This window comes from Cucurbita maxima, unplaced genomic scaffold (assembly GCF_002738345.1).
Source record: "Cucurbita maxima cultivar Rimu unplaced genomic scaffold, Cmax_1.0 Cma_Scf00020, whole genome shotgun sequence".
Classification (NCBI taxonomy): Eukaryota; Viridiplantae; Streptophyta; class Magnoliopsida; order Cucurbitales; family Cucurbitaceae; genus Cucurbita; species Cucurbita maxima.
Window position 1 is genome coordinate 364,764 of NW_019272036.1, and position 23,914 is coordinate 388,677.

At 37.3% G+C, this 23,914-nt stretch overlaps 3 protein-coding genes and 2 long non-coding RNA genes across 10 annotated transcripts; 3 read left to right on the top strand and 2 right to left on the bottom strand.

Moving 5' to 3' along the window:
• Positions 1-8,855, top strand: LOC111494690. Its single transcript, XR_002720209.1, has 3 exons — positions 1-258; positions 1,744-1,747; positions 8,845-8,855. It is a non-coding gene; the product is annotated as an uncharacterized LOC111494690 (long non-coding RNA).
• Positions 4,444-5,436, top strand: LOC111494688 (phylloplanin-like). Its single transcript, XM_023144657.1, has 2 exons — positions 4,444-4,910; positions 5,009-5,436. Exons 1-2 carry the CDS (start codon positions 4,733-4,735, stop codon positions 5,296-5,298), a joined length of 468 nt encoding a protein of 155 aa, XP_023000425.1. The 5' UTR covers positions 4,444-4,732; the 3' UTR covers positions 5,299-5,436.
• Positions 5,561-18,072, bottom strand: LOC111494691. Its single transcript, XR_002720210.1, has 3 exons — positions 17,986-18,072; positions 15,397-15,399; positions 5,561-5,571 (listed from the first exon to the last, which is right to left on the bottom strand). It is a non-coding gene; the product is annotated as an uncharacterized LOC111494691 (long non-coding RNA).
• LOC111494685 (glyoxysomal fatty acid beta-oxidation multifunctional protein MFP-a) lies at positions 8,485-13,947 on the bottom strand. Of its 2 annotated transcripts, XM_023144652.1 has the most exons (18): positions 13,709-13,947; positions 12,919-12,990; positions 12,767-12,832; positions 12,514-12,570; positions 12,359-12,426; positions 12,192-12,273; positions 11,688-11,743; positions 11,284-11,586; positions 11,102-11,188; positions 10,826-11,000; positions 10,629-10,750; positions 10,387-10,550; positions 10,050-10,304; positions 9,831-9,952; positions 9,594-9,715; positions 9,238-9,386; positions 9,016-9,154; positions 8,485-8,711 (listed from the first exon to the last, which is right to left on the bottom strand). In XM_023144652.1, exons 1-18 carry the CDS (start codon positions 13,809-13,811, stop codon positions 8,676-8,678), a joined length of 2,178 nt encoding a protein of 725 aa, XP_023000420.1. In that variant the 5' UTR covers positions 13,812-13,947; the 3' UTR covers positions 8,485-8,675. The 2 variants fall into 2 exon arrangements, with proteins under 2 accessions (XP_023000420.1, XP_023000419.1); XM_023144651.1 differs by having other exon boundaries at positions 10,387-10,750.
• Positions 17,053-23,784, top strand: LOC111494683 (kinesin-like protein KIN-13A). 5 transcript variants are annotated; one of them, XM_023144647.1, is made up of 15 exons: positions 17,080-17,191; positions 17,266-17,348; positions 17,464-17,537; positions 17,695-17,939; positions 18,301-18,522; positions 19,223-19,414; positions 20,157-20,261; positions 20,360-20,437; positions 20,545-20,626; positions 20,826-20,988; positions 21,427-21,756; positions 22,076-22,294; positions 22,380-22,989; positions 23,120-23,185; positions 23,282-23,784. In XM_023144647.1, exons 4-15 carry the CDS (start codon positions 17,748-17,750, stop codon positions 23,462-23,464), a joined length of 2,442 nt encoding a protein of 813 aa, XP_023000415.1. In that variant the 5' UTR covers positions 17,080-17,191; positions 17,266-17,348; positions 17,464-17,537; positions 17,695-17,747; the 3' UTR covers positions 23,465-23,784. The 5 variants fall into 5 exon arrangements, with proteins under 5 accessions (XP_023000414.1, XP_023000418.1, XP_023000415.1 ...); XM_023144648.1 differs by having other exon boundaries at positions 17,292-17,348; XM_023144646.1 differs by lacking the exon at positions 17,266-17,348 and having other exon boundaries at positions 17,053-17,191.
• The last annotated feature ends 130 nt before the right edge of the window (positions 23,785-23,914 follow it).

Here is a 23,914-nt window from a genome sequence, read left to right on the forward strand (position 1 = left end):
AGCTCTGACGGAGTGCAAATCGTAATCGTTGCTCTGTCAGAGAAATGATCGTTATCTGGCCAGAGACGGTAAAGAAGATACCAGGCCGCGCCTTGGAGATGGCGCCAGGAGAGCTACAGTCATTGAAGAAGCTTAGCTTCAAAATCTCTCAAAAGAGCCCTGGACTTCTTCTCTCCGGTTCACGGCCACGTCGCTCCTCCTGATCATGAGAGGTATGCTTGCTTATGGTTTTAGTTCGCTAATCAGATCTGCAGTTTTGTAAGTTTACTGTTAAAGTTCTTTGTGCGTGCTTGTGTTTTTTTCTTCGTTTGATTTTTGCTTCGTCAAATGTTTATTTGGTCATCTCATTTCTGAATGCAGTAAAAAAATTCGGATCAGTTGTTGCTTACATGACTTGAGCCATTGAATACGATCTGCGTTTGGAATATTTTGCTGTTCTCTTAATCTAAAATGGAAATGATCTTTTATTATTTGTATATCGAATTTCGGATCAGTCATTCCGAGTAGGTTGTACTTGTTGACTAAACTCTATTCCTTAATCATATACTGGTTACACTCCTCCTCTAGGTGCATAACCCCTCTGATCATAGTGTAGGGTCTAGGTTGTACTTAGCTTGTTTTTTTTACATTTTTCCAAAGTTTAACCTATGACTGGCTCCGAGTAAGTCTAGTGTGTATCAGGTAACCTGTGCACTATATGCAGACTAGCACTATGACGGGCTCGCGAGTGTATGAGGTAACCTGTGCACTATACACAGATTAGCACTATGACATACCCTCTACGACTTCTAGGCGTCTTCTATGAGTGACAACTAACCACAATGTACCTATGAGGTAACCTGTGCACTATACACAGATTAGCACTATGACATACCCTCTACGACTCCTAGGCGTCTTCTATGAGTGACAACTAACCACAATGTACCTATGAGGTAACCTGTGCACTATACACAGATTAGCACTATGACATACCCTCTACGACTCCTAGGCGTCTTCTATGAGTGACAACTAACCACAATGTACCTATGAGGTAACCTGTGCACTATACACAGATTAGCACTATGACATACCCTCTACGACTTCTAGGCGTCTTCTATGAGTGACAACTAACCACAATGTACCTATGAGGTAACCTGTGCACTATACACAGAAGGCGTCTTCTATGAGTGACAACTAACCACAATGTACCTATGAGGTAACCTGTGCACTATACACAGATTAGCACTATGACATACCCTCTACGACTCCTATGTACCTATGAGGTAACCTGTGCACTATACACAGATTAGCACTATGACATACCCTCTACGACTCCTTGGCGTCTTCTATGAGTGACAACTAACCACAATGTACCAAGTAGACCCTAATCATACTAGGAAAGTTAACAAGTTGAGGTTGCGCCCCAATTTTCCCTACTTGGTTGCTTAAGATGCTTTATCTATCGTTGTTTATTTTAGTTGTTGTGGACATTGGTCTTTATTACATTTATTACATTGAATCATGATATAGTTTATTTTAAAACAAACATAGGAAATTCCCTCTTTTCTTTGTTTTGAGGATGAGTTTTAATTGAAAGGAAAATTTTCACTTAGTTGATCTGTGTTTTTTGGATCAATGTTCCTGCATGTTTTTTTCTGCCATTTATGTACTGTACTATCATGAGTTTGAAAAAATGTCAGGTTTTTTCTTACCACCGAAAATCTGTGAAGTTTATTCGTTAATGATTATGTAAATAATTTATAGTTGTGTGCTAATTGTTCATCTGAATCACATTAGTTTTATTTTACTTTTATAGATGGAAATAATAGTACATAGTAGATATGAAACTGTTTATTATGGCTCTAGTTCTATGAAGCCACCATTGTCCCAAAATCTAAATTTAGAAAAAAGAAGCTTATTAAATTAACCATATGAGATCATTTTAATTTATAGAATAATAATAATAAGAGGTGGTACGAATATTGTTACTTATTTAGTCAAACAACATATAGAGCACCATGTGACAAGATGATAATGATGGATGAGCTGCCCTTTAAATTCTTAATTCGTAGAATGGAGATTTCAAATTAATTTGTAGTAATGCATGTCCTAAATTCGACATTCACTTAATAGTAACCATTATTTAGAGATATGTTTCAATTTTATCGAGAAGAAAAAAAAAAGTTAGATTTTTTTAGTTAGTTATTTCGAGAGGGTTTATTTTACCACTCATACTTGAACTTGTTGCAAAACATTAATTACATGTTAATCCGTGCATACTTTATGATTCATAATAGAATTTGCATAAAAGAATTCTTTAACTTTTTGTTAAGTTGATAATTATAAGAGAGAGCAAGATTATTGAGAGTTATTTATTAGAATGGAATATCGATAAAATATTGTTTATCACAATAATGCAAGTTTCAATGATATAGTTATTTCGTATATTATGAGAAGGCTTATTAGAATGAGGTGTTGTACTACAACAATAAAAAATTGAATGTGAAGCACTTATTTGTTTGAATGTGGCAATCTTGTTTATTATGTTTTGTGATGTCACCATACAAATGAGTGACATTGAAGACCTTCTAAAACTTTACAAAGATGGGTGGCTCTTTTATTTTGTTTACCTGATCTTTATAATCTAATTTCTTTTTTCTCAAATATTTTAGAGATTTTTTTAAATTGTGAGATGATAAAACATTAAATAGGTGGAATTCTATCTAGTTGCCACATTTAAACAAGTGCCTTATATTTCATTTTTTCTTGTTCAAGACAATCTTTAAATTATGTCGATCTATTATCTTAATAAATGATGTAACATGCATTGGGAATACTAGAAATGAAGTCATGCATTTCTTTAAATCACTCATTCACACTCGAATTAATTATGTGGGTACAACAACTCAGGTGTAATATTTCTCAATTTCTAAGTCTTCGAAAATAGCTGTCATTAGTACTTGAATTATCAATGGTGATAGAAAAAACTTTATTTATCCCATTCCCATAAACAACTCTTAGTAATCTTATCCTTGGTCTCTCCATTAATGGTTGAGACAAAAGTTGAGAATTCTTTTATACAAATTTCTTTTTGAATCAATAAAATGTGTAGTGATGACTATCATATAGTTAATGTTTTGTAACGAAGTTCATATATTAGTGGTAAGACAAACCCTCTCGAAAATACAGACTAAAAAAATCTTTTAAATTCTTATTTTTACTCTAGATAAAGATGAAATATATCTCTATTGGTTATTCTCGAGTAATACTACAAAACAATCTGAAACTCTCATCTCTACAAATTTAAATGATAATTTGGCCATAATTATCATATTGACACATGTTGCTCTACCTTTTTTACTAAAGAAGTGAGTAGTAATATTGTACAACCATTTTTATTTGAATGTTGAAAACTTAGAGTGATTTGTCCTTTATTTTCTACTATGGTAACTTTTTACACTGATTTTTTAACTATTTCCATAAAGTGCTAGTTCTACGAGAATTAGTATCACAAGCATACTTCTTGCACTTGTACCTTTTATTATTGTTCTTTAATCTTGTAAAATGATCTCACACCGTTGATTTACCCGACTTTTGTATGCCAGGTATCCAATTTCACCCGTTAGTTTGAATTGTAATTTTGTGGTATTATTCAAGTCAGGTTCTCTCGTGGCGAGCATAACAAAGTTTTGCATCGGCTTCAGCTGACAACATCAAGAAATTTAACCTCCCCAAAGGGGAGTTTGTGCACAATATGCTGTGAGTTTCTATAGAAAACTCGCAACATGTATAATTTGAAAAATTATTTGCAATTTATTATTGTTAATATATTTCTCATAATGTCCCGAGTAGCCTTATTTACTTCAAAAGCTAGGTCTATATGTGAGAATATATTAAAGGAGAACAAGAAACTTTTGAAGTGAGTCGGTGTGATCCCATGTTGGTTGGAGAGGGAACATAATATTTCTTATAAAGAGTGTGTAAACCTCTCCTTAGTATATATGTTTTAAAACTGTGAGGCTGATAGTGATACGTAACAAGCTAAACTAGACAATATCTACTAGTGGTGGGCTTCAACTATGATAGTAGGTATGTCCCTCACTGTTTTGAGTGGGTCTTCGGTCGAGCTGCCTTAGCCAGAATTCTTGGAGAGCTTGTTTCCCTCTCTTTTCTCAGTTTGTCAGGTGCCATCTTCGGGAAGGTTCAAAAGTTTGTTTTTGGTAAGTTGTTAGGTTTAATGCATCCTTGTAGGCGTCGCTCACTACTAGGCTGTTTTGTGTGATGATATTATTTTGGTGATCTGTGCAAAACATACGAGAGAAATAACAAATTTGTTTTCCTGAACTTCTATTAAAAACAATTTAGAAGGATTGAGAGATCTTCTGAGTTAGTTAGGTTTAATTCTTCTTCTTGAACGTCCATTAATTGAATAAGGAGGTGGATTGTGAGTATGGAAACATCTCCCTAATAGACGCATCTTAGAAGCGGACCATCTCTGCGAGTAAATTTAAGTTGTTACAGATACACCCGTAAATAAAATCAACAATAAAAGAAAAACATCTCACTATGCACAACCATTATGAATGATCCAAAAGTCCCGCCCATAAAAAAGGCTCATTTCTTCTTCACACGCCAATTCCATGATGAGGCTTTGTAGCAAAGTTTGTTGTTAACTTCATTCCCCAAACCATTGAAATTGTTCTTCCAAAAGTCTCTTTCCATCTCTTCCAAATTTATCTTCCATTATACAATAATGTCTTTCACATCTTATTACATTTCTTTGTTAATCATCGTTTTGACGATGGCCACGTTGAGTTCATGTCAGTTCGATTTGATCCGAACTCTTCTTGGTCTCACCCACATCCAAGGAACGCTCTATTGTACTCTCAACGGCAACATGATCTACGGACTTTTGACCCCAACTTTTCCGAGTGAGTTAAAGTTGCAGTGCATTTTTATTATTATTATTATTATTATTATTATTATTTTTGTCTCTAAACATTTTGGAGTTTATTATGAGGTGTTGAAGATGCTGCGGTGGAAATGCACTGCGGAGCCGCCGGAACTGTGATTTCGTCCGTCAAATCCGATGCGACCGGCAGGTTCTCAATGCTTCTCGATGCGCCTCAACTGCTACTCTCCTTTTTACTGAACAATTGCAGTCTTGTCGTCACGACGCCGCTCGTCAATTGCAACGGCGCCCTGCCGTCGTTTGGCGCCCTCGCCTCGCCGCTGCAACTCATCCGAAATACGTTTCTCGGACTTTTCAATGTCACCAATATCATTCCGGTAGGGTTCCGATTCCTTCCGATTCTTTAATATTCAAGAAAAATGTTCACCATTGTTGATGTAGCTAACTAAATAAACGGAGTCCTTAACTTGGAGAGCTGTAATGATGTATGTGATGATCGAGTACTAAATCTCTACTTGGCTAATTTTTAGGTGGTTTGGTTTGTTTGTATATATATATATATGAGAGGTAAATGTGTATTATGAAAAAATAGCAATATAATCGAATCATATATTATAAAGAGTAAAAGACATAATTTAGTTCATTTTAATCAAAATTTATAGTGTGAACGTTCAATTACTCTCACGCGCGAGTGATCTCGATTTCGCCCCGTGGTTGTCGCCGCCCAAATGAGTCGTTTGTTAGTAATCATCATTCTTCATAATAGTATGATATTGTCACTAAATTAACCAATATCTGCTAATTGTGGATCTGGATTGTTATGAATGGTATAAGAGTCGGATACTGGATGATATGCCAGGTTTTTCGCTATTCTTCGAAGGGGTAGACACGAGGCGATGTGCCAGTAAGAACACTGGCCTCAAAGGGGGTGGATTTTGGGGGCGGTGGATTTTGGGGGCGGTCTCACATCGACTGGAGGAAGGAAAGAGTGTCGGCGAGGACGCTGGTCCCAAAGGAGTGGATTATGATGTCCTACATTGGTTAAAAGGAGAACAAACCACCATAAGTCTGTGGAAACCTTTTCTTAAGCAAATCCTGAGGACCATTTCTGTTAGGGCGGTTACATCATCTAAGAATTCTTAGACAATTTTTCATTTAATATTTTTAAATTAAATTTAGTTACAGATCAACAATTTTGAATTTAGATATATTTTTATTTTTATACAAATTTATTAGTTAAAAATCTAATTCTATAACAGAAAATGACATGTACACATTCACGTTTTACTAATCTCTCTGACTGTATCCGAAAAATCAACGATATTGTAGCTAACTAACTCCGAGCTCGGTGTTCATGGCGTTCTTAGGAATTCAATCTCCAAAGTGAGTCCGATACTCTTCTTTCTCCGATTTTGAAGACGTCAATCTTCTTTTATCAGGCACGACTCGCATTCTTCCTCCTTTTCCATTTTATCCTGTAAATGATGATGCTGTATATTCTAGCTTATCGTCATTAATATGGTTTTCTTTGATCCGGTTGCTAAATTTGATAGTGGAATTCTCTTTTTCTGTAATTTATGTCTTGTCTATCTCGAATTTGTGATCAGCATTTTTGGAGTTGTAACTGAAATTGGAGTGAAGGAAATACTGAGGCGTAGGTTCTTTTGGCAAGATTGTGGCGGTGAGATTATGGATGGGAACAAGGACGAAGGTTTAAGATGTATTCGCATAGCGGAAGAAGCAATTGCATCGGGCAATAAAGAGCGAGCATTAGGATTTATTAAAATTGTCCGGCGCCTTAATCGGAGTTTGTAAGTTGATGAGCTTTGACGGCTTGGGAAGAAATCGACTCAGGACTACCTTCTTCGTCCTCTGATGAGAAACGCGCGGGACAAGTTGAGAGTGTTTTTGGATCGGTGAAGCATGTGGATGGTTTGGGTGGGGAACGTAATTACGCTATAGAACACGTTCAATTGGTTAGGCAGATAAACGCAACCAATACAGAATTCTTGGTGTGGAGAAGACTAGTTCTGCTGAAGAGATTTAAGAGGGCTTATAAGAAATTGACTCCGAGATCCTACATGGGTTGGGGAGGAGAACGAAGCATTTTTTATAAGAGTGTGGAAACTTCTCCCTAGCAGAACGTTTTAAAAACATTGAGCTGAAACTCAAGGGAAAGTCCAAAGAGGACAATAGAGGTGGGCTTGGACTGTTACAAATGGTACTAGAGTCAGACACTGGGCAATGTGCCAGAAGGATGCTGGCCCCCGAAAAGGGTTAATTTGGGGAGTCCCATGTTTATTGGAGAAGGAAATGAGTGTAAGCGACGATGTTGGGTCCTGAAGAGGGATGGACACGAGGTGGTGTGCCAGCAAGGACGCTAGGTCCCGAAGGGGAGTGGCTAAGCTCCGAAGAGGGGTGGACAGAAGTGGTGTGCCACCAAATGATGTTGGGTCCCGAAGGGGAGTGGCTAAGCCCCAAAGGAAGGTGGACACGAGGCGGTGTGCCAACAAAGGACGTTGGACCCCGAAGGAGGGTGGATTTGGAGGGTCCTACATTAGATAAAGGAATGAGTACCAACAAGGATGCTGGACCTCGAACGGGGTGGATTGTGAGATCCCACATCGGTTGGGAAGGAGAAAGATGCAAGCGTGTGAAAACTTTTATCTTACATACGCGTTTTAAAAATCTTGAGGAAACCCCGAAAGGAAAAGCCCAAAGAGGACAATATCGACTAGCAGTGGGATTATGCTGTTACATTGTCCAAGTTCACCCCGGTAAGAACAAGGCTACTGGTTCAAATGAAGCACTAAAAAAATAATTGAGTGATATTACTTCGACCACACGGGGCTATGGTCGACCAATATGAGTACAGTCAACAGCATAATGCAAGGCATAGGAGAAGGAGAAAGGGTCATGATTTGACCTGATGAGATATTCAGGGTGTTCTTTGGCCCGGGAAATGTGTTTCAGACGAGTCGTGCTTATACTAATAGAATCGGAAGTGTTGTTGATTCTTCTTTTAATGTTATGTGAGATCCCATATTGACTGAAGAGAGGAATGAGTGCCATCGAGGACGCAAAGAGGGTAGATTGTATATCGGTTGGAGAGGGGAACGACGCATTCTTTATAAGATGTGGAAACCTCTCCCTAACAGATGCGTTTTAAAAACTTTTGACGGTGAGACCAAAAGAGAAAGCTCAAAGTGTGAGATTTCGGTTGGAGGGAGGAACAAAATACACCTTATAAGGATGTGGAAATTCAATGCACCCGTGGAACAAAAATCTTCCAACTCCTCATTGTGAAGATGATAATCTTGGGTCAGCATAAAGGTAAACAACTGTTCTTTCTTTCCTTAGAAAATAGAATTTATCTGTGTGTTACACTGCGTGAACCTACCATGTTTTAGTTAAATTCGATGAAAACAGCTGTTGAACCATGAAATGAACCTTAGGGGAAAATCCACAGCTAAGCTCTAATCTTCTGGATAAATCTATACCCTACTTCCTTGTACTGTGTAGAATTTAAGGTATTAGGCTGAGGGACACATTTTTAAGGAAGTAAGTCTAGATGGATGTAAGGACAAACAAAAAACAGTTCAAAAACTCCTTAATAAGAGACAATAATATATTTGAGCACGAATAAATTGAAAATTGCTCCAACTCGGATCCTATAAAAATAAATGTCTCAATACAATACATTATTCATACAAGACCATACCAGCAATCTTATCTAGATTTTCAGCAGAAACACCAAACAAACTATAGACCGAGTTGATTGATCTTACATTCGGGGTTTAGCACGACCAGCCGGAGCGCTCTGCAACCAAACCACATAACATAAGAACTTATCATTGAATAGAGAAATTTGTAAATTGGGATGGCTTGTTCATTGTGGACAAAGATGATGCCACTGTAGGCAATTTTCAGGAATGTTTCATATTTTATTTTAGTTTGCTGTTGGTTAATTGGTTGGTAGGCTTAACTTCCGTCATAAATGAGTAAAGTTCATTAGTCACTTGGAAGTAAACTTCTATTTCATATCCAATAAGTTTTTGCCTAGAAATTTAAAAACATGTGCATTTGAGATGGAGATCTGTAAAACTAGGCTGAAGCTTTCTTACCAGAGTTGCACCCTGAGCAGCTCTTTCAGCCAAGTATTCACAAGGCCTGAAGAATCCACCGTACTGTTTCGACCATTCCTCCAACCTCGAATAGATGTATTTCGATCCAAGAGAGTCCGCCCAGAACATTAGCCCTCCCCTGCTCAAGAAGAACATAGAATTTTATCCACTAGGTTTGGGGACTAAAGAGATATATACCAAAATGAGATGAAATTAACACACCTGTAAGATGGGAAACCCATTCCCATTACACCAGCAATGTCCAGGTCTGCAGCTTTGACTGCTATGCCTTCAGCTAGGACACGACAGGCTTCATTCACCACAGGGAAGAATATCATCTCCACAATGTCCTTGTTTGATAACTTCGCCAGCTACATTCACCAAAATCTTTGTCATTCCCGTAAGTTACTTAATACTTCACTCCAAAGGTATATATTTTAAGGATTTTGTCATTGGATGAACTCTAGTGATCATAAACAAGCAGTGTTTATGATACTATTCCAGTATTTCAATCGCCTGCCTCTACTAAGGCCACAAAAGAAATGCTAAATCAAGAGAAGCAAGTATAAGAGAGCAACCTTAGGGTCGACTGAAACACCGGAACTGTTTCTAGCCTTCTCGATATATTTCGTTAACTCAGGATTTGGCCCAGCTTTGCGGTTCTTGTCATAGACATAGAAACCTTTACGAGTGGATTCACCTAAGGTGTTTAATGTACACAAATGATTCTCGTAAGGAACATCTCGAAATAATAGCCGAGGAAAACATGTGAACATATCCCATATTTGTCAAGTAACAAACGATGGCAAAGCTACCTGCATTTTTATCCTCTTGCATTAGAGGAATTAACATAGATTTATAAGTTCTTTCTGGAAAAGCTTGAACAAACTGACTGGCAGTTGCTACCGCCACGCCAAAACCAACAAGATCACACAACCTGAAAAAACGATACACGAGCGAGTAGGGAAAAAACAGAATTAGTGTGATTTAAGAACAGTGCAGTTGATTAACAAACTTTATTGACTATTATAAACCTGAAGGGTCCCATTGGCATCCCAAACTTGGAAATTGCCCTGTCAATTCGATAGGGATCTACTCCACGTTCTGCAAGTAAAATTGCAGCCTGAGAATAGGGAAAAAACATTCTGTTGACAGCAAAACCCGTGCAATTCCCTACAACTACGGGTGTTTTCTTTATATTCTTTCCAACATCTAGCAGATCGACGATCACTTGTGCAGCCGTATGCTTGGTACGAACAATTTCTAGTAGCGGCATGACGTGAGCAGGACTGCATCAGAAACAAAAACTCAATGCCAAGCCAAAAAGATCGCCCCACGCGCAAGGCAGGAGGGATGGATGTGTGGATATACCTAAAAAAATGAGCTCCGATAATTCTATCACGAGACTTCGTTCTTTCCCCAATCAACTCCAAGTCTATTGTGGAAGTGTTGGTAGCAAGTATGCAATGAGGTGGGCAATATTTCTCAAGATCAGCAAAGATCTGTTGCTTCAAAGAAACCTTTTCAATAACAGCCTGTTTCAAGAACACCAAAATCAACATCAAATATTGTCCTTGACCTGGAGGAGAAAAGTAAAACCCAACACAAAGTACCTCTATCACCATATCCACATCTTTAAAACTTTCATAATCAAGACCTCCCTTAAGTAAAGACGTAGTCTTCTCGAATTTCTCTTTCGTCATATTCCCTTTTTTTACTCGGCTTTGTAGGTTTGCTGTAGGAGAACGCAACGAGTCGAGAGTTCATAGATTGAAATGTGAAGTACAGAAACATTAGTTTCCAGGCTTACCTCTGACTCTATCAAGACCAGCCTGCAAAAACTTATCATTCACTTCTTTAAGTACAACAGGATAGTTGCCAAGAATCAATGCTGTAGCTATTCCAGATCCCATTAGTCCTCCACCCACAATTCCAACTTTCTTGATTCGTCGTGGTACCAGACCGAGATCAGTCACTCCGGGTACCTGTCAATTACGAAGAAAGAACAAATGTTCATACTCATTAAAGTGCAACCATTTCTATAAAACCAATAGAACATTCATGTCTCTGAACTTTCTTGTCTAACCTTTGTTGTTGAACGCTGGGCAAAGAAGATATTAATTAAGCCTTTACAAGTATCTGAATGTAGAAGTCCCTGAAATTCTTCAGCCTCCTGCAGTAACCAGAACAAGATAGATATATATACAGAAGTGAAATGTCTCTGATTTAAAGGTCAAAAAGACTGAAATGGAGGAAGAGATAAGTAACCTTCCAAAGTCCAGCACGGGGGCCCGAGACGATGCCTGTTTCAATGACATCAATGCAGGCAAATGGGTGCTTAAGATTTGGGGACTGTTTCTTTGCCTGAGCTCTAGCAAACTTGAATATTTCCCTAGCCTTGGCTAGCGACGGTAACTTGTCTGTCCTGTGAAGACTGTGAACCCATGGCTTTCTCCGGTCTAGGATTTCAAGAGCCCATCTGCGTGCAGTGTTGATTAACTCGTCAGGAGGGACAATGGCATCCACAAGCCCCAAAGAATGAGCTTCTTGTCCTTTAATTGGCTTTGATGTCTGTTCTCATATGCATAACAGACAACAAGAATCATAGAAATCAATGCATGAACGCCCTCAATGCATACAACATTTGAGAAACTTAAATCCACCTAGCTTACCAACATCATTTCCAGAGCCTTTGAGAGACCAACAAGACGTGGAAGCCGTTGTGTTCCTGAGTAGTTTAGATTCTTTAGATCAATAGAACACCCCAACCATTCCAGGATTTGTTGTACATCTTGTCGTGTTCATGTTTTAAATTACATGGATAATCTAAAAAAACACCGAAAGTGTTTTATTATTCTTCTCGATCCAAATGCCCCTCTAAGTTGCAAAGAAACTAGTCTGCTACAAAACTCGGTCCTTCTCTCGTAGGAGAGGATTTAGAAGTACCTCCTCCAACCGAGCCTGGCCATCTCTATTCCAAGTTGAACAAACTCTGAAATACCTCATCCAACAACTTCAAAGGTATTTTTGTGCCCATTTTTTGTACATATGAATTAACATATTTACTTGAACGAAAACAATCATTTGTATATTCTCATCAGACAAAACAATTAACAAGATGCATAACATTTTAAGAACCAATTGACTTGTAAAGCTAAAACTGGCTAAAACTGTACCTCCAAAACCAGGAATTAATCCAAGCTGAAGTTCGGGCAACCCTAATTGAGCGGTAGGAGTCGATATTCGAGCATGGCAGGCCTGAGAATTCAAGGCAAAGAAGTGATTGTTACAACATTCATCCTGATAAAAAAAACCAATTTATATGAAATACCTAAACACATACCATTGCAACCTCTAACCCTCCACCTAAGGCAAGTCCATCTATCGCTGCAACGGCAGGCTTTCGGGCAGCTGACAGATGAGATTAAGGGATTAACACCCAATAGACCAGCACGGAAGCAAACCGCTCACAAACAAACTATGGGAATAACTCATTACCTTCAAAAATATCAGTGACCATTTCAATAGATATGTTGCTAACATTTGGTTGCTTCCCTGAGAACAAAACATGTATTTACTTCATTTAGTCTTTTATGTATTAAATTTTGTAACAATGTTAGTTCTTGAACATTAGTATATAACAATTTAGTCCTCGTGCTTTAGTGTAAATTTAGTTTCTATCATGAAAAATATCGTCGAGATTTATAGAGTTTCTTAAATTTATGCTATAGAATAAAAATCGACGACCTACCCTTTCCTTCTTGGAGCACACCAAAGGAAGCTATATCAAAGCCACCAGAAAACTTCCCGTTGGCACCTACACCCAAATAACATAAAAACAATCCCTCAAAATCCACAGAACTTACAAATTCAAAAACAAAATTCACTTCACAGATCACTCACCTGTCACAACAATTGCCTTCACATCATCTCTTCTCAAGGCTTCTTCATACCTATCTCTTAAGCTGAATAACACTGTATTTGTGTGTAGATGTCAATAACAAAGACCAAAAATAGATGCACAATCAAGAATTTCAGTTTCTCTGCCTCTGTACTCAAAATTCTGAGAAAAACGAGACGTAAAGAGTAATTCAAAATGATTTCGTCTCCGATACCCGAAAAGAAACATAGAGCCTAACAAGGGATCAAATATCATGTAACAACCTCAGCCCACTACTAACGGATATTGTCCGCTTTGTCCTGTTACGTATTGTCGTTAGCCTCACGGTTTTAAAACGCACCCTTATAAAGAATGTTTTGTTACCTCTCCGATCAAGGTGGGATCTCATAATCCCCCTGCCAGCGTTTTCACTGACACACTACCCAGTGTCTGGCTCTGATAGTCTATGTAACCGCCCAAGCCCAAACCTAATACTAATAGATATGACCTGTTTTGGCCTGTTATGTATGGCCGTTAACCTCACGGTTTTAAAACGAGTTTGCTAGGGAGAGGTTTTCACACTCTTAGAAGGAAGGTTTTCCTCCCCTCCCCTCTCCAACCAACGTGTGATCTCACGCGTCGTTTGCTACGAAAGTCACCCCTTCTCTAAACAAAAGTAGATGGAAAAGGAACTACTCAATTTCATAATCACCTTCGATAGAGAATTCATAATCATTAAAATCACCCCCAAACATCCCTTTAAACCATAACAAAAATAGAGAATTCATGGAAGTTCAGTAGAAAAAACTGTACCATCGAAAGACAGGGAGTTTACAGGAGGGTTGATAATGGTGATGATAGCAACTCCATCAGCTCCCACCTCCACTGCTGTTCTTCCTTTTACATTGCTTCCCATTTTGCCTCTTTTCTTTCACTTCCTTTTCGTCCTCTTAAGATAAAACAGTGAGAGAATAACCTTTTCGCAGGAGAAAATGAAGAGTAATGGAAGAGGAGGTTCATAGACGTGTCTCTATTTCAAGTATGAGAGTGTCATTCCTACAAGCATGGCCCTCACAATTATTTTTGGCACGGTTTTCAATAACAGATATGTATAATTCAAACTTATCATTACGTCATAGTTCAATTGATTGTATATGTGCTTGGCTATCGACTTAAATATTCCACTTCTCTTATTTTATTTTATGTGTCATTAACCTCGATCTTCAATTACTCTATAAGAGAAAATTCTCGTTCATCGAACTCAAAAGATATATACTCGACGCAGAGGTCAAATATTCTAATTCTTTTATTTAACGTGTCATTGAGCTAAAAAAAGATGTTCCACCATTACATATTTCGGTTTTCTTATTTCATGTGTCATTGAGCTCAAAAAATACATGTTCAACCAAACAAATTTCCTTGTTCTTCATGTTGTGCTCAAAAAATACACGTTCGACAACTAAGAAGTCGGATATTCCAATTCTCTAATTCTACGTGTCATTGAACTCAAAAAAGATATGTTTGACCAAGAAGTCAGATGTTACAATTCTCTTATTCCACGTGTTGTTGAACTCAAAAAGTAAATGATCGACCAAGAAGTCAGATATTGTAATCTTTTACCGAGTAAAAAGATTTTATGACAAAAAATACTTAATTGTGCTTTTATTGAAAGTGTTCGTAAAATTACTTACTCCATTACAATTAGCTCTAGGAGAAATATGTTTCAGAAGTGGTTATAAAATAAGTGTGCACTTATTAAACACAATTATTAAAATGGTATATCGGTATATAAATGGAAAGCCTACGTTGAAACTGATTTATTTCAATAGTCAAATTTGTTAGACGAACACGACTCTCCACATATTGTCCACTTTGAGCACAAGCTCTCATGGCTTTGCTTTGGGCTTCCCAAAAGGCCTCATACCAATGAAAAGTGTATTCTTAGATTATAAACCCATGACCATTCCCTAAATTAACCGATGTGTGACTTTCATCATCCAACAAAATTAACACCAATTTTAATATTATATTCTGATAAATTAATACCAATCGATAGTGATAACAACAATAATAATTATTATTATTATATTTTCAACAAAAAAATTTATTATTATTATAATTCAGAATGATGGAATGAATTATAGTTAATTACGTCCACTTTTATTCTTATCAGCAAGTGTAACAAATTTACGAACATTTTTCCAAAGGATTTATTTATTACGAAAATAAATCCTCGAAGTGATAAATGGATAGCGATGTACTTCGGCAAAGAATATGCCCAAATGTTATGGGTCAACGTGTCCCACACGATCAAATTTGGGCCGCCCGATCCACAAAAATTGGGCTTTTAATTGGGCCAAATTCCTCTTCAGCCCATGTCATGATGGGCTCAGCCCACGCTGGGCTAATGAAGGAAATCTTCTTAGTTTTCTTCCCAAACAAAAACATCCAATTTCAAGAACTTTAATATAAATGAGAATTCCTTGTATTTTTAATAATACAACCTATAAATAAATATTTTATAAAAATAGATAAATCAAAATTTAAAAAAGAAAAAAAAAAAAAAACTGTTTGTAAATGGATCCGCCCCACCCTTACTTGCTTTAAGCTAAAGCAATGTATGATGGCTGGGGGGGTTTGGTAAATATCAGAAAGATAAAGGGCTTTTCTCGTTGGCCCCACTTCGAGATCCACCAGCCTCATTCTTTCTCATGTGGCCCCCTCGACGTAAACAACTAACTTCTTTACCCAAAAGCTTTCTTAATTATTATCATTTAATTTATAATTTGGTCCTCCAAGTTTATAAAAAGTTTTGATTTGGTCCCCTTTGGTTTTACAATTTTTTACTAGTCCTTGTTATTTGGACTTTACACCAATTTTTACCGCTCAAAATGCATAAAATAAGAGAGACGAGAATAATATTTGATTGGCTATCGGTTATATAATGCATCAAATTATAATGGTTGATTTAACTAATTTTCAAATAAGAGTGATTCAATATGAGCTAACAAGCAATATTCTGACTTTCTGCTAGATTGTGCCATGCGTTGCTACTTAGATGACAAATCAATCGAGTTACCTGTGTTTAGACTTCTCAAATTAAGTTATAGGAGCTTGTTTTAGTCTATACAATGTACGATTTAGTTTACAATTATGTCGTGGTTTGTCTTGATTCACATAGTCATCGGGTTCATACATATAAATTCATTCTTTTAATTAGTCATTAAAAAATGCATTATTAACCTCTAATTGTGTGACTTATAAGTAAACGAGAGGTATATGAATAAATAGAAAATATTTTATGGAACCAGAGTGATTCTAAAAATATGATAATTGAAAGGGATTAAAAATAATTAAAATTAATATTGTTGTAAAAAAAAAATATATTTGTCAACAAATAATTCTAATTAAAAAAATGCTAAATAAATTGATTCTGTTTTATTTATTTATTTTTAATTTGGCCTAGGGAAACCCTAAAATTTTAAGTCCAGGCAAGCAAATAGGAGCGTTAAGCGTATCTTTTATTTGAAATTTTAAATATTTAAAAGCGTTTACCAATAAAAGCTTTTATAATTATTTTATTTTAATTTCGTTTGATTTGGAGTGTTGGTGCCCATCATGTCCATCGAAGTTTCATTTTCCACTTTTACCCCTACATCATGCTCATATTACGTTTCGACCATTTAAAATGCAACAACCGCTCCAGGCTAATATTACGTTATTACGTGCGTGTCCGTGCATCCTATTGGGCCTGTCTGAGTCCAAAAAAGGCCCATTTTCTATTGGGCCCTGTTTCAAGTCACGTGTGTCACGTGCATATTTCTCCCTCTGTAATTAATTTTCTATTGGGTCTGTGTCCATGCTAATATTAGTCATATTATTTACCAAAATGGAAGGAAAGGAGGAAAAGAAGACGAGGAGACAACTTCATTCTTATGCAAGGGTATTTCCGTCACTCGGCAAAGTTCAAACTTCTGCCCGGGTCCGTCCGGGCAGTCCGTTCCCTCGTCCGCCGTCCCGTTCCTTCGTTGACGGCGATCAGACGTGTTGAAATTAGTGAATATTTTGAGGGCCATTTACGTCATTTAACGTAAAACTTAAACTAGCGGTTTAATACATTTGAATATAATGAGGTAATTATATAATGACATTTTTCGCCTTTTTCACCAATTTTAAAATTTCTTAATATTACAACGAAAGGAAAGGCCTACTCTGTGTCTGTGGCGTTGGAGTGATTACAATTTTCGCCAACTCATTTCATCACGAAGATTAAGAGAGAGAGAAAAGAAAAAAAAGGTTAGGCGAATTTGTATATTTTCTCCTCTTTCTTCTCGATGAGATTAGGGTTTTGAATCATTTGTTTAATCCAGATCTGATCTCTGATTCCGATCTTTAGATTTTTCGTTCTACATATCTCGACCTTCAAAACCTATTCATTTCTTGGTCAAATTTGGTACGTTTGAATGTTGGAAATGATCTGGAAATTTTTATGAACTTTTTTTGTTTGTTTGTTTTTTTTTTTTTTGTGTAACTTTGTTGTGGAGTTGAATCTGGTGATTTTGTTACAGATTTCGAGGATTTGAATTTCGTCATTGAGTAATTCCTTTCATGTCCTGCTTCGAATTCAACTTTTCTCCTCACTGTGAGTATTTTTATTTTTATTTTTATTTTTTTTGGTTTTTATTCTTTTTTATCGTCACCTACTTTCTATTTGATTAACTTGGGGATCGGATGGTGGTTGTTTGCTTGCTTGCTTCTCGTACTTGATTGAATTAGTTATTGTATTTTCTTGGATGAAGCGTTGTTAAACAGATCTTGAAAATTGGCTCCGCAAAGACGTTCGCAGCGCCACATGGGCGGCCAGATGCAGCAGAACAATGCTGCGGCGGCGACTGCCCTTTACGACCACGGCGGCGGTGGGACCCTGCATAATGCAGGCCCCACTAACGACGCTGGTGATGCGGTCATGGCTCGGTGGCTCCAGTCCGCTGGCTTGCAGCATCTGGCTTCTCCGTTGGCTGATCAGCGCTCCCTCCTAATGCAGGTACGACGATTCATATTTTCGAGGGTTTCCATGTGTTTTTAGGTACTGCAAAATACATATGTTGCAAGAGTAATGAATCGGCATCGAGTATGAATAGGAGACCCTTTCTTTTTCTTGAACATGGAATCTTCTAGTTTGTGGGTCAGATGTGCAATTACTAACTGAGAAATGGCTCTATTGAATTTGGTTACCATGTCTCCACGTGATCTTTACTGAAGGGAAGCTCAGTTTGATTTGGGGGATAGTTCTTCTGCATTGTCATTTTTTTTCTTCTGTTGTTCAGTTGATGTTATACCTCGCTATTTTAGTTGTTTTTTTATACCATAGAAATCGAATTTCCTCTTCCCTTCCATTGGCTTAGAGTTATGGAGCACAATCTGCCGAAGAGAAACAGAGGCTTTTAAAACTGATGAGAAACCTGAATTTTGGTGGGGAGTCTGGATCTGAACCGCATACACCTACTGCCCAAGCTTCAGGAGCACTTGGTGCAATGGATGGCTATTATTCTCCCGACTTTAGGGGAGATTTTGGTGCTGGACTTCTGGATCTCCATGCTATGGATGATACCGAGCTTTTGTCCGAGGTATGTTGATTAATTAAGGTTTTTTTCTTTCCATGCACGAGAGATATTTACTTAAGTATGATTATATATGTAATAGGAGTAGCAATTCCTGGAGGCCGATCTTAGTGGTTTCCTATTAACCATTGGGACACAATAATTTTAGTTGTTGTGGGAGTGTTAATTTGCAAACACTTTTGGGGTTGTTGGGGGAGCTCATTCGGTGTTAGTAGGGCACTCCAATGGTCAGTCTTTGTTGGAGGAGGTGTTGTTGAACCTTCCCTGTAGGGCAAGAGGCAATTTGTTGTGGTAGGCTTGCTTGTTTGCTATGTTGTAGGGTTTTTAGATTGAGAGGAATAATGGGTTTTTAAAAGGAGATTGAGAAATCGAGTGAGGAGGTTTGAGTAGTTGTTAGGTTTAATGCTGTGGAGAAGTCAAGTGAGGGGGGTGGGGATAGGGAGATTAAAAAAAAAAGCCTCTATGCCAACTAAACAAATATTCATCTTTCTTTTCGTTTGAAGAATCACATTTTAATTTTATGTTTTGAAGTAGTTCGATATCTGTTGACTTTTATCTGCCGGTCCATTACTCCATTGCATGATAAGTCAACATAGTCTTTCTTTCCTCTCTTTCTCTCTTTTTATTTATTTATATATTTGTTTTTGTTTTATAATTTTGTAGATTTCCTTTTTTTTAATTGACTTTTTTTTTTCTTTTTCACCAGCACATTATCCCAGAGTCATTTGACCCTTCGCCATTCATTCCTAGTGGTACTAGAGAATTTGACGATGGGTTTAATGTAGCTAGCAGCAGGCAGCAAAGAAGCCAAGCTGATGAAGATGCCCTGGCTACATTACCTGTGATTGAAAAGGAGAATGTTGTCAGAGAAAATAACGTGGCTAAAATCAAAGTTGTGGTAAGCTTCTTATAGTGGCATCAGAATACTATGTGTAGAATACTAATTAGAAATCTTTTCCATTTGGATGTTATCATTATTCCAGAGACTAAATTGTAGTGGAGTCATGGTGGTTTGATTACAGCCTTTATAAGTTTGTACTGGAAGATCTTCATTTTCTTTGTCCTTATCCGAGAGGTAGTTCAATTAACAAGTGATGGGTATTTTTGGGGTGTTGCAATTACTAAAGTTAACTCATATATTGTGCATGCCTTCTTAGAACTATAATTTTTATCTAAATTTATGACATTCTACACGTTTTTATTTTCTTTTCAATTTTGTTTGAAATTAAAAAAGAAACCCACTGAAATCATTTTTTCTTTACCCAGTAATTTTCTTCTCTTTTTTAGTCTATGGCATCATCTAATTGAGCATATTTACGGGTCAAAGGCTTAAGGCTTTTGAGGTTCAAATTTTTGGTTCAAGGCTTACGCCTTTAGATCAAAAGAACAGACTAAGGCTTGGAGTCTTCAGACCTCGTGTAATGCTTTCGAGGATATATTAATTTTCACTGCCAGTCCTGTGCTTGTCACCTTCTCTATGCCTTTAATTTTTTTTCTTTGGAAAAATAACATGTTGTCATACCAATGATGTTCCTTAATTTACCCTTGCTTCGATTGGGGTTGGAATTAAAGTTTCAGCTAGCACATATTTTCATATATTGTTATGTTTTTCCTAATACGTGTAGTGTATTGTGTCTTAGGTGCGGAAGAGACCATTAAACAAGAAGGAGCTTGCTCGTAAGGAAGACGATATTGTATCAGTATGCGACAATGCTTCTTTGACTGTCCATGAACCAAAACTAAAGGTCACTTTATTTTTATTATTCTACTTTGATGTATAATATTAGCTTAATTGTTTTGACCTGATCATAGTTTCTTTTCTCCCTGCTTTACTCTGAGATAGGTGGACTTGACTGCATATGTGGAAAAGCATGAATTCTGCTTTGATGCGGTTCTTGATGAGCATGTTACCAATGATGAGGTATCAATTATATATTCCTTTGTCCAATGTAGTTTAGAAAACATCTTGTGTCGTTAAATAGTTTTGTAGAATCTAGTTTGAACTAACGTGCATTCTTTTTGAAATAGGTTTATAGGGTTACTGTGCAACCAATTATTCCCATCATCTTTGAAAGGACAAAGGCTACATGCTTTGCTTATGGTCAGACAGGTGTGCATTAAATCTGCTCAATCTCTTGCTTGCTTGTTTTCATGAATGCATACTCGTTGAAATTTATTCCACTCATTATTATTTGTGGCAATTTGTCATTTTAACTATTACTAATGACGTTGTATCAACTCTTATTTTCTTCTCATAATATCCTTTTAGTATCATGAAGTTTGACTAAAAGCTTTTTGTATTTTAATAGGTAGTGGCAAGACGTTTACAATGCAACCATTACCTCTCAGGGCTGCTGAAGACCTTGTTAGATTGTTACGTCAGCCAGTTTATCGCAATCAGAAATTCAAGTTGTGGCTTAGCTTTTTTGAGATATATGGTGGAAAATTATTTGATCTACTCAGTGAAAGAAAGTAAATTTTCATTTCTATTCCTTCTCTTTTTTCCCTGGATTTTTTAGGAAAGAAGAGATATTCTCTATTGACACATGGACAGGAAATTTCATTCATGCATATAGAGTAAGGTTGCATATGGTGTGGCATCAACTTTTGGCCATAATTTGGTTGGATATATAATGTTTGTGTCTGAATTGATACATTTACGTACTAAAATGTAGTAAATGAAAAAAGAGATACAAAAATACTGAAAGTATTGAAGTACGAGGATTAGATTTGTATTTAGGCATTTTTAGTTTTTGATCGTTTTTCCGTCCTGGAAATAGGATTATCCAACGTGCATTTTCCCCCCTTTCTCGATTTCCAGTTCTTTAATTGTATGTTATTTTGGTTATTTCATCCATTTCTTATTTTTATGCATCCACATTCTCAAGATGACTTTATTTTCTGTAATAGGAAGCTTTGCATGAGAGAAGATGGACGGCAGCAGGTTTGTATTGTTGGGCTTCAAGAATTTGAAGTGTCTGATGTACAAATTGTCAAAGAATATATTGAGAAGGGAAATGCAGCCAGGAGTACAGGTTCCACTGGTGCCAATGAGGAGTCTTCAAGGTCACATGCTATATTGCAACTTGCTGTTAAGAAACATCCCGAAGTAAAGGAATCGAGAAGGAACAATGATGGAAATGAGTTGAAAAGTGGGAAACTTGTTGGGAAAGTCTCTTTTATTGATTTGGCTGGTAGCGAAAGAGGTGCTGATACAACTGATAATGACCGTCAGACAAGGTATACCAGATTTTTTAGATCTTTGGTCTTTTGTTTCTTGTTAATGTTCTTTTATTCACAGCTGTAAAAGATGTCACCAACCAATGAGTTTTCTGTCACTGTGCTTGATAATATCGTTTACCATCTTAGTCCACTAATAATTTTAATTGGTAGCTGTAGTATGGAGTTTTTTTTTTTTTTTGTTCTGCAGAAGATGTAACTGCTTCGAACCCGTTCGGGCGAAAATGCTGCTTGATATAGTTTTTCAGACGATCCCTTTTCCTTTTATCTTTACATAATGCTCTAATCTGTTTATTTCATTTTGCTGGAACCTTTACAGGATTGAGGGAGCAGAAATCAACAAAAGTCTTTTGGCACTGAAGGAATGCATTCGTGCCTTGGACAATGATCAGATTCATATCCCCTTCCGTGGAAGTAAACTTACAGAAGTGCTCCGTGATTCCTTTGTTGGCAACTCGAGAACTGTTATGATATCGTGCATTTCTCCAAATGCTGGTTCATGTGAACATACTCTCAACACTTTGAGATATGCTGACCGGTACGGTTTTTGACATCCTAAGCTTTACTTTATCCTTAAATTTTAGTAAATATTCAACTTTGAAATTACTATTGAATAACATCAGGGTCAAAAGTTTGTCCAAAAGCGGAAATACAAAGAAGGATCAGGCTGTAAGTTCCAGTCAACCAATAGCTAGAGATGTTACTTCAGCCCCGTCTATTCCAATTCCCATTGAAGCAGAAGATGTTAATATGCTGTGCCAAGAGGTGAAATTAGGGGGGGAATTGGGGAGAAGGGTTCCAGAGAAGGAAAGTCTCTCCTCTTCCAACTTTGACATGCCGACTTCTGCTTTGCCATTAAGCAATGCCTTTCATGCACGAGATGAAAAAAGTTTGGGCGTAACTGTAGCTTCTGCATCATTCGACAAGGAACCACTTGAAATGAGGAGCATTCATGGCGATCCAACCAGTCGTAAGGTTCCCATATACTCCCACAACTTAAATGATACAGAGGAGAAGGTGCAAAAGGTATCGCCACCTCGAAGAAAATCATCCCGAGATGAAAAATCAGAGAAGGTGGGGAGCTGGCAGAAGAAAGATAGCAGCAGCGTGCCTGATCTCTCTACTTCACGCTTGAAGCAGTATGGTGCAGGAATTTCTAACGCAAATGATGCCGGATCCAGAAAGTCTGAATCTGAACCAACTTCTGATGGCAATATTAATGCAATACTTGAGGTTAGCTAACCTTTAGTTTTTTTACCATATCAAAGAAAAATATTTCTTCCAAAAGAAAAAAGAGCTTAATTGCTGCACTATTTCTCCCTCCAGTTCAGTGATTTTTTGACATGTATGAACTCTGTTGCAGGAAGAAGAGGCGTTAATTGCTGCTCATCGAAAGGAAATTGAGGACACCATGGAGATAGTGCGCGAAGTAAGTCGAAAGTTGCAATCATTTAAGAGCATAGCCTTCTAATTTTTTCCTATAAAAGCCAAAAGGCGTTAATTGTTGTTGTTGTTGGGTTGTCAGGAAATGAAACTGTTGGCAGAAGTGGATCAACCAGGGAGCCACATTGAGAACTACGTGACTCAGTTGAGTTTTGTGCTGTCACGAAAGGCTGCAGGATTGGTGAGTCTTCAAGCACGCCTTGCAAGGTTTCAGCATAGACTTAAAGAACAAGAAATACTGAGCCGAAAAAGAGTACCGCGTTAGGGTGGAGAGGGTGGTGAGAGTTTGTTTTCCCGTCTCTCCTCCTCAGCTGTATCCTATCCTGCTTTCATCTTTTTCATATCATATATAATCATTAATCATTGATTTGTACATTTCTTCTTGAGCTTGAAAAAAGAGATTGGAATTGAATTTGCTTGCTTGCTTGCTTGCTCGCTCGCTCTCTTGTCTGACATTTTATATGGGTTCCTTCCAAGCATCATCTAACAACAGCCAGCCTTTTAACTGTAAAATATGCTCCTATGTATTATGTATAACTGTAAAATAATGTGATGAAAATACCTCTGTTTTCGTTGTGTTTGGTATCATATCATGTCCTAGTAGGTACCCCGTTCAAATTACTGATAAAAACAGGGAATGAATTGGGGTTGTTGATCCTTGGTTCTTTTTGACCTGTAATTGGATTGAACTCTCTTTAAGGTACACTGCTTTATA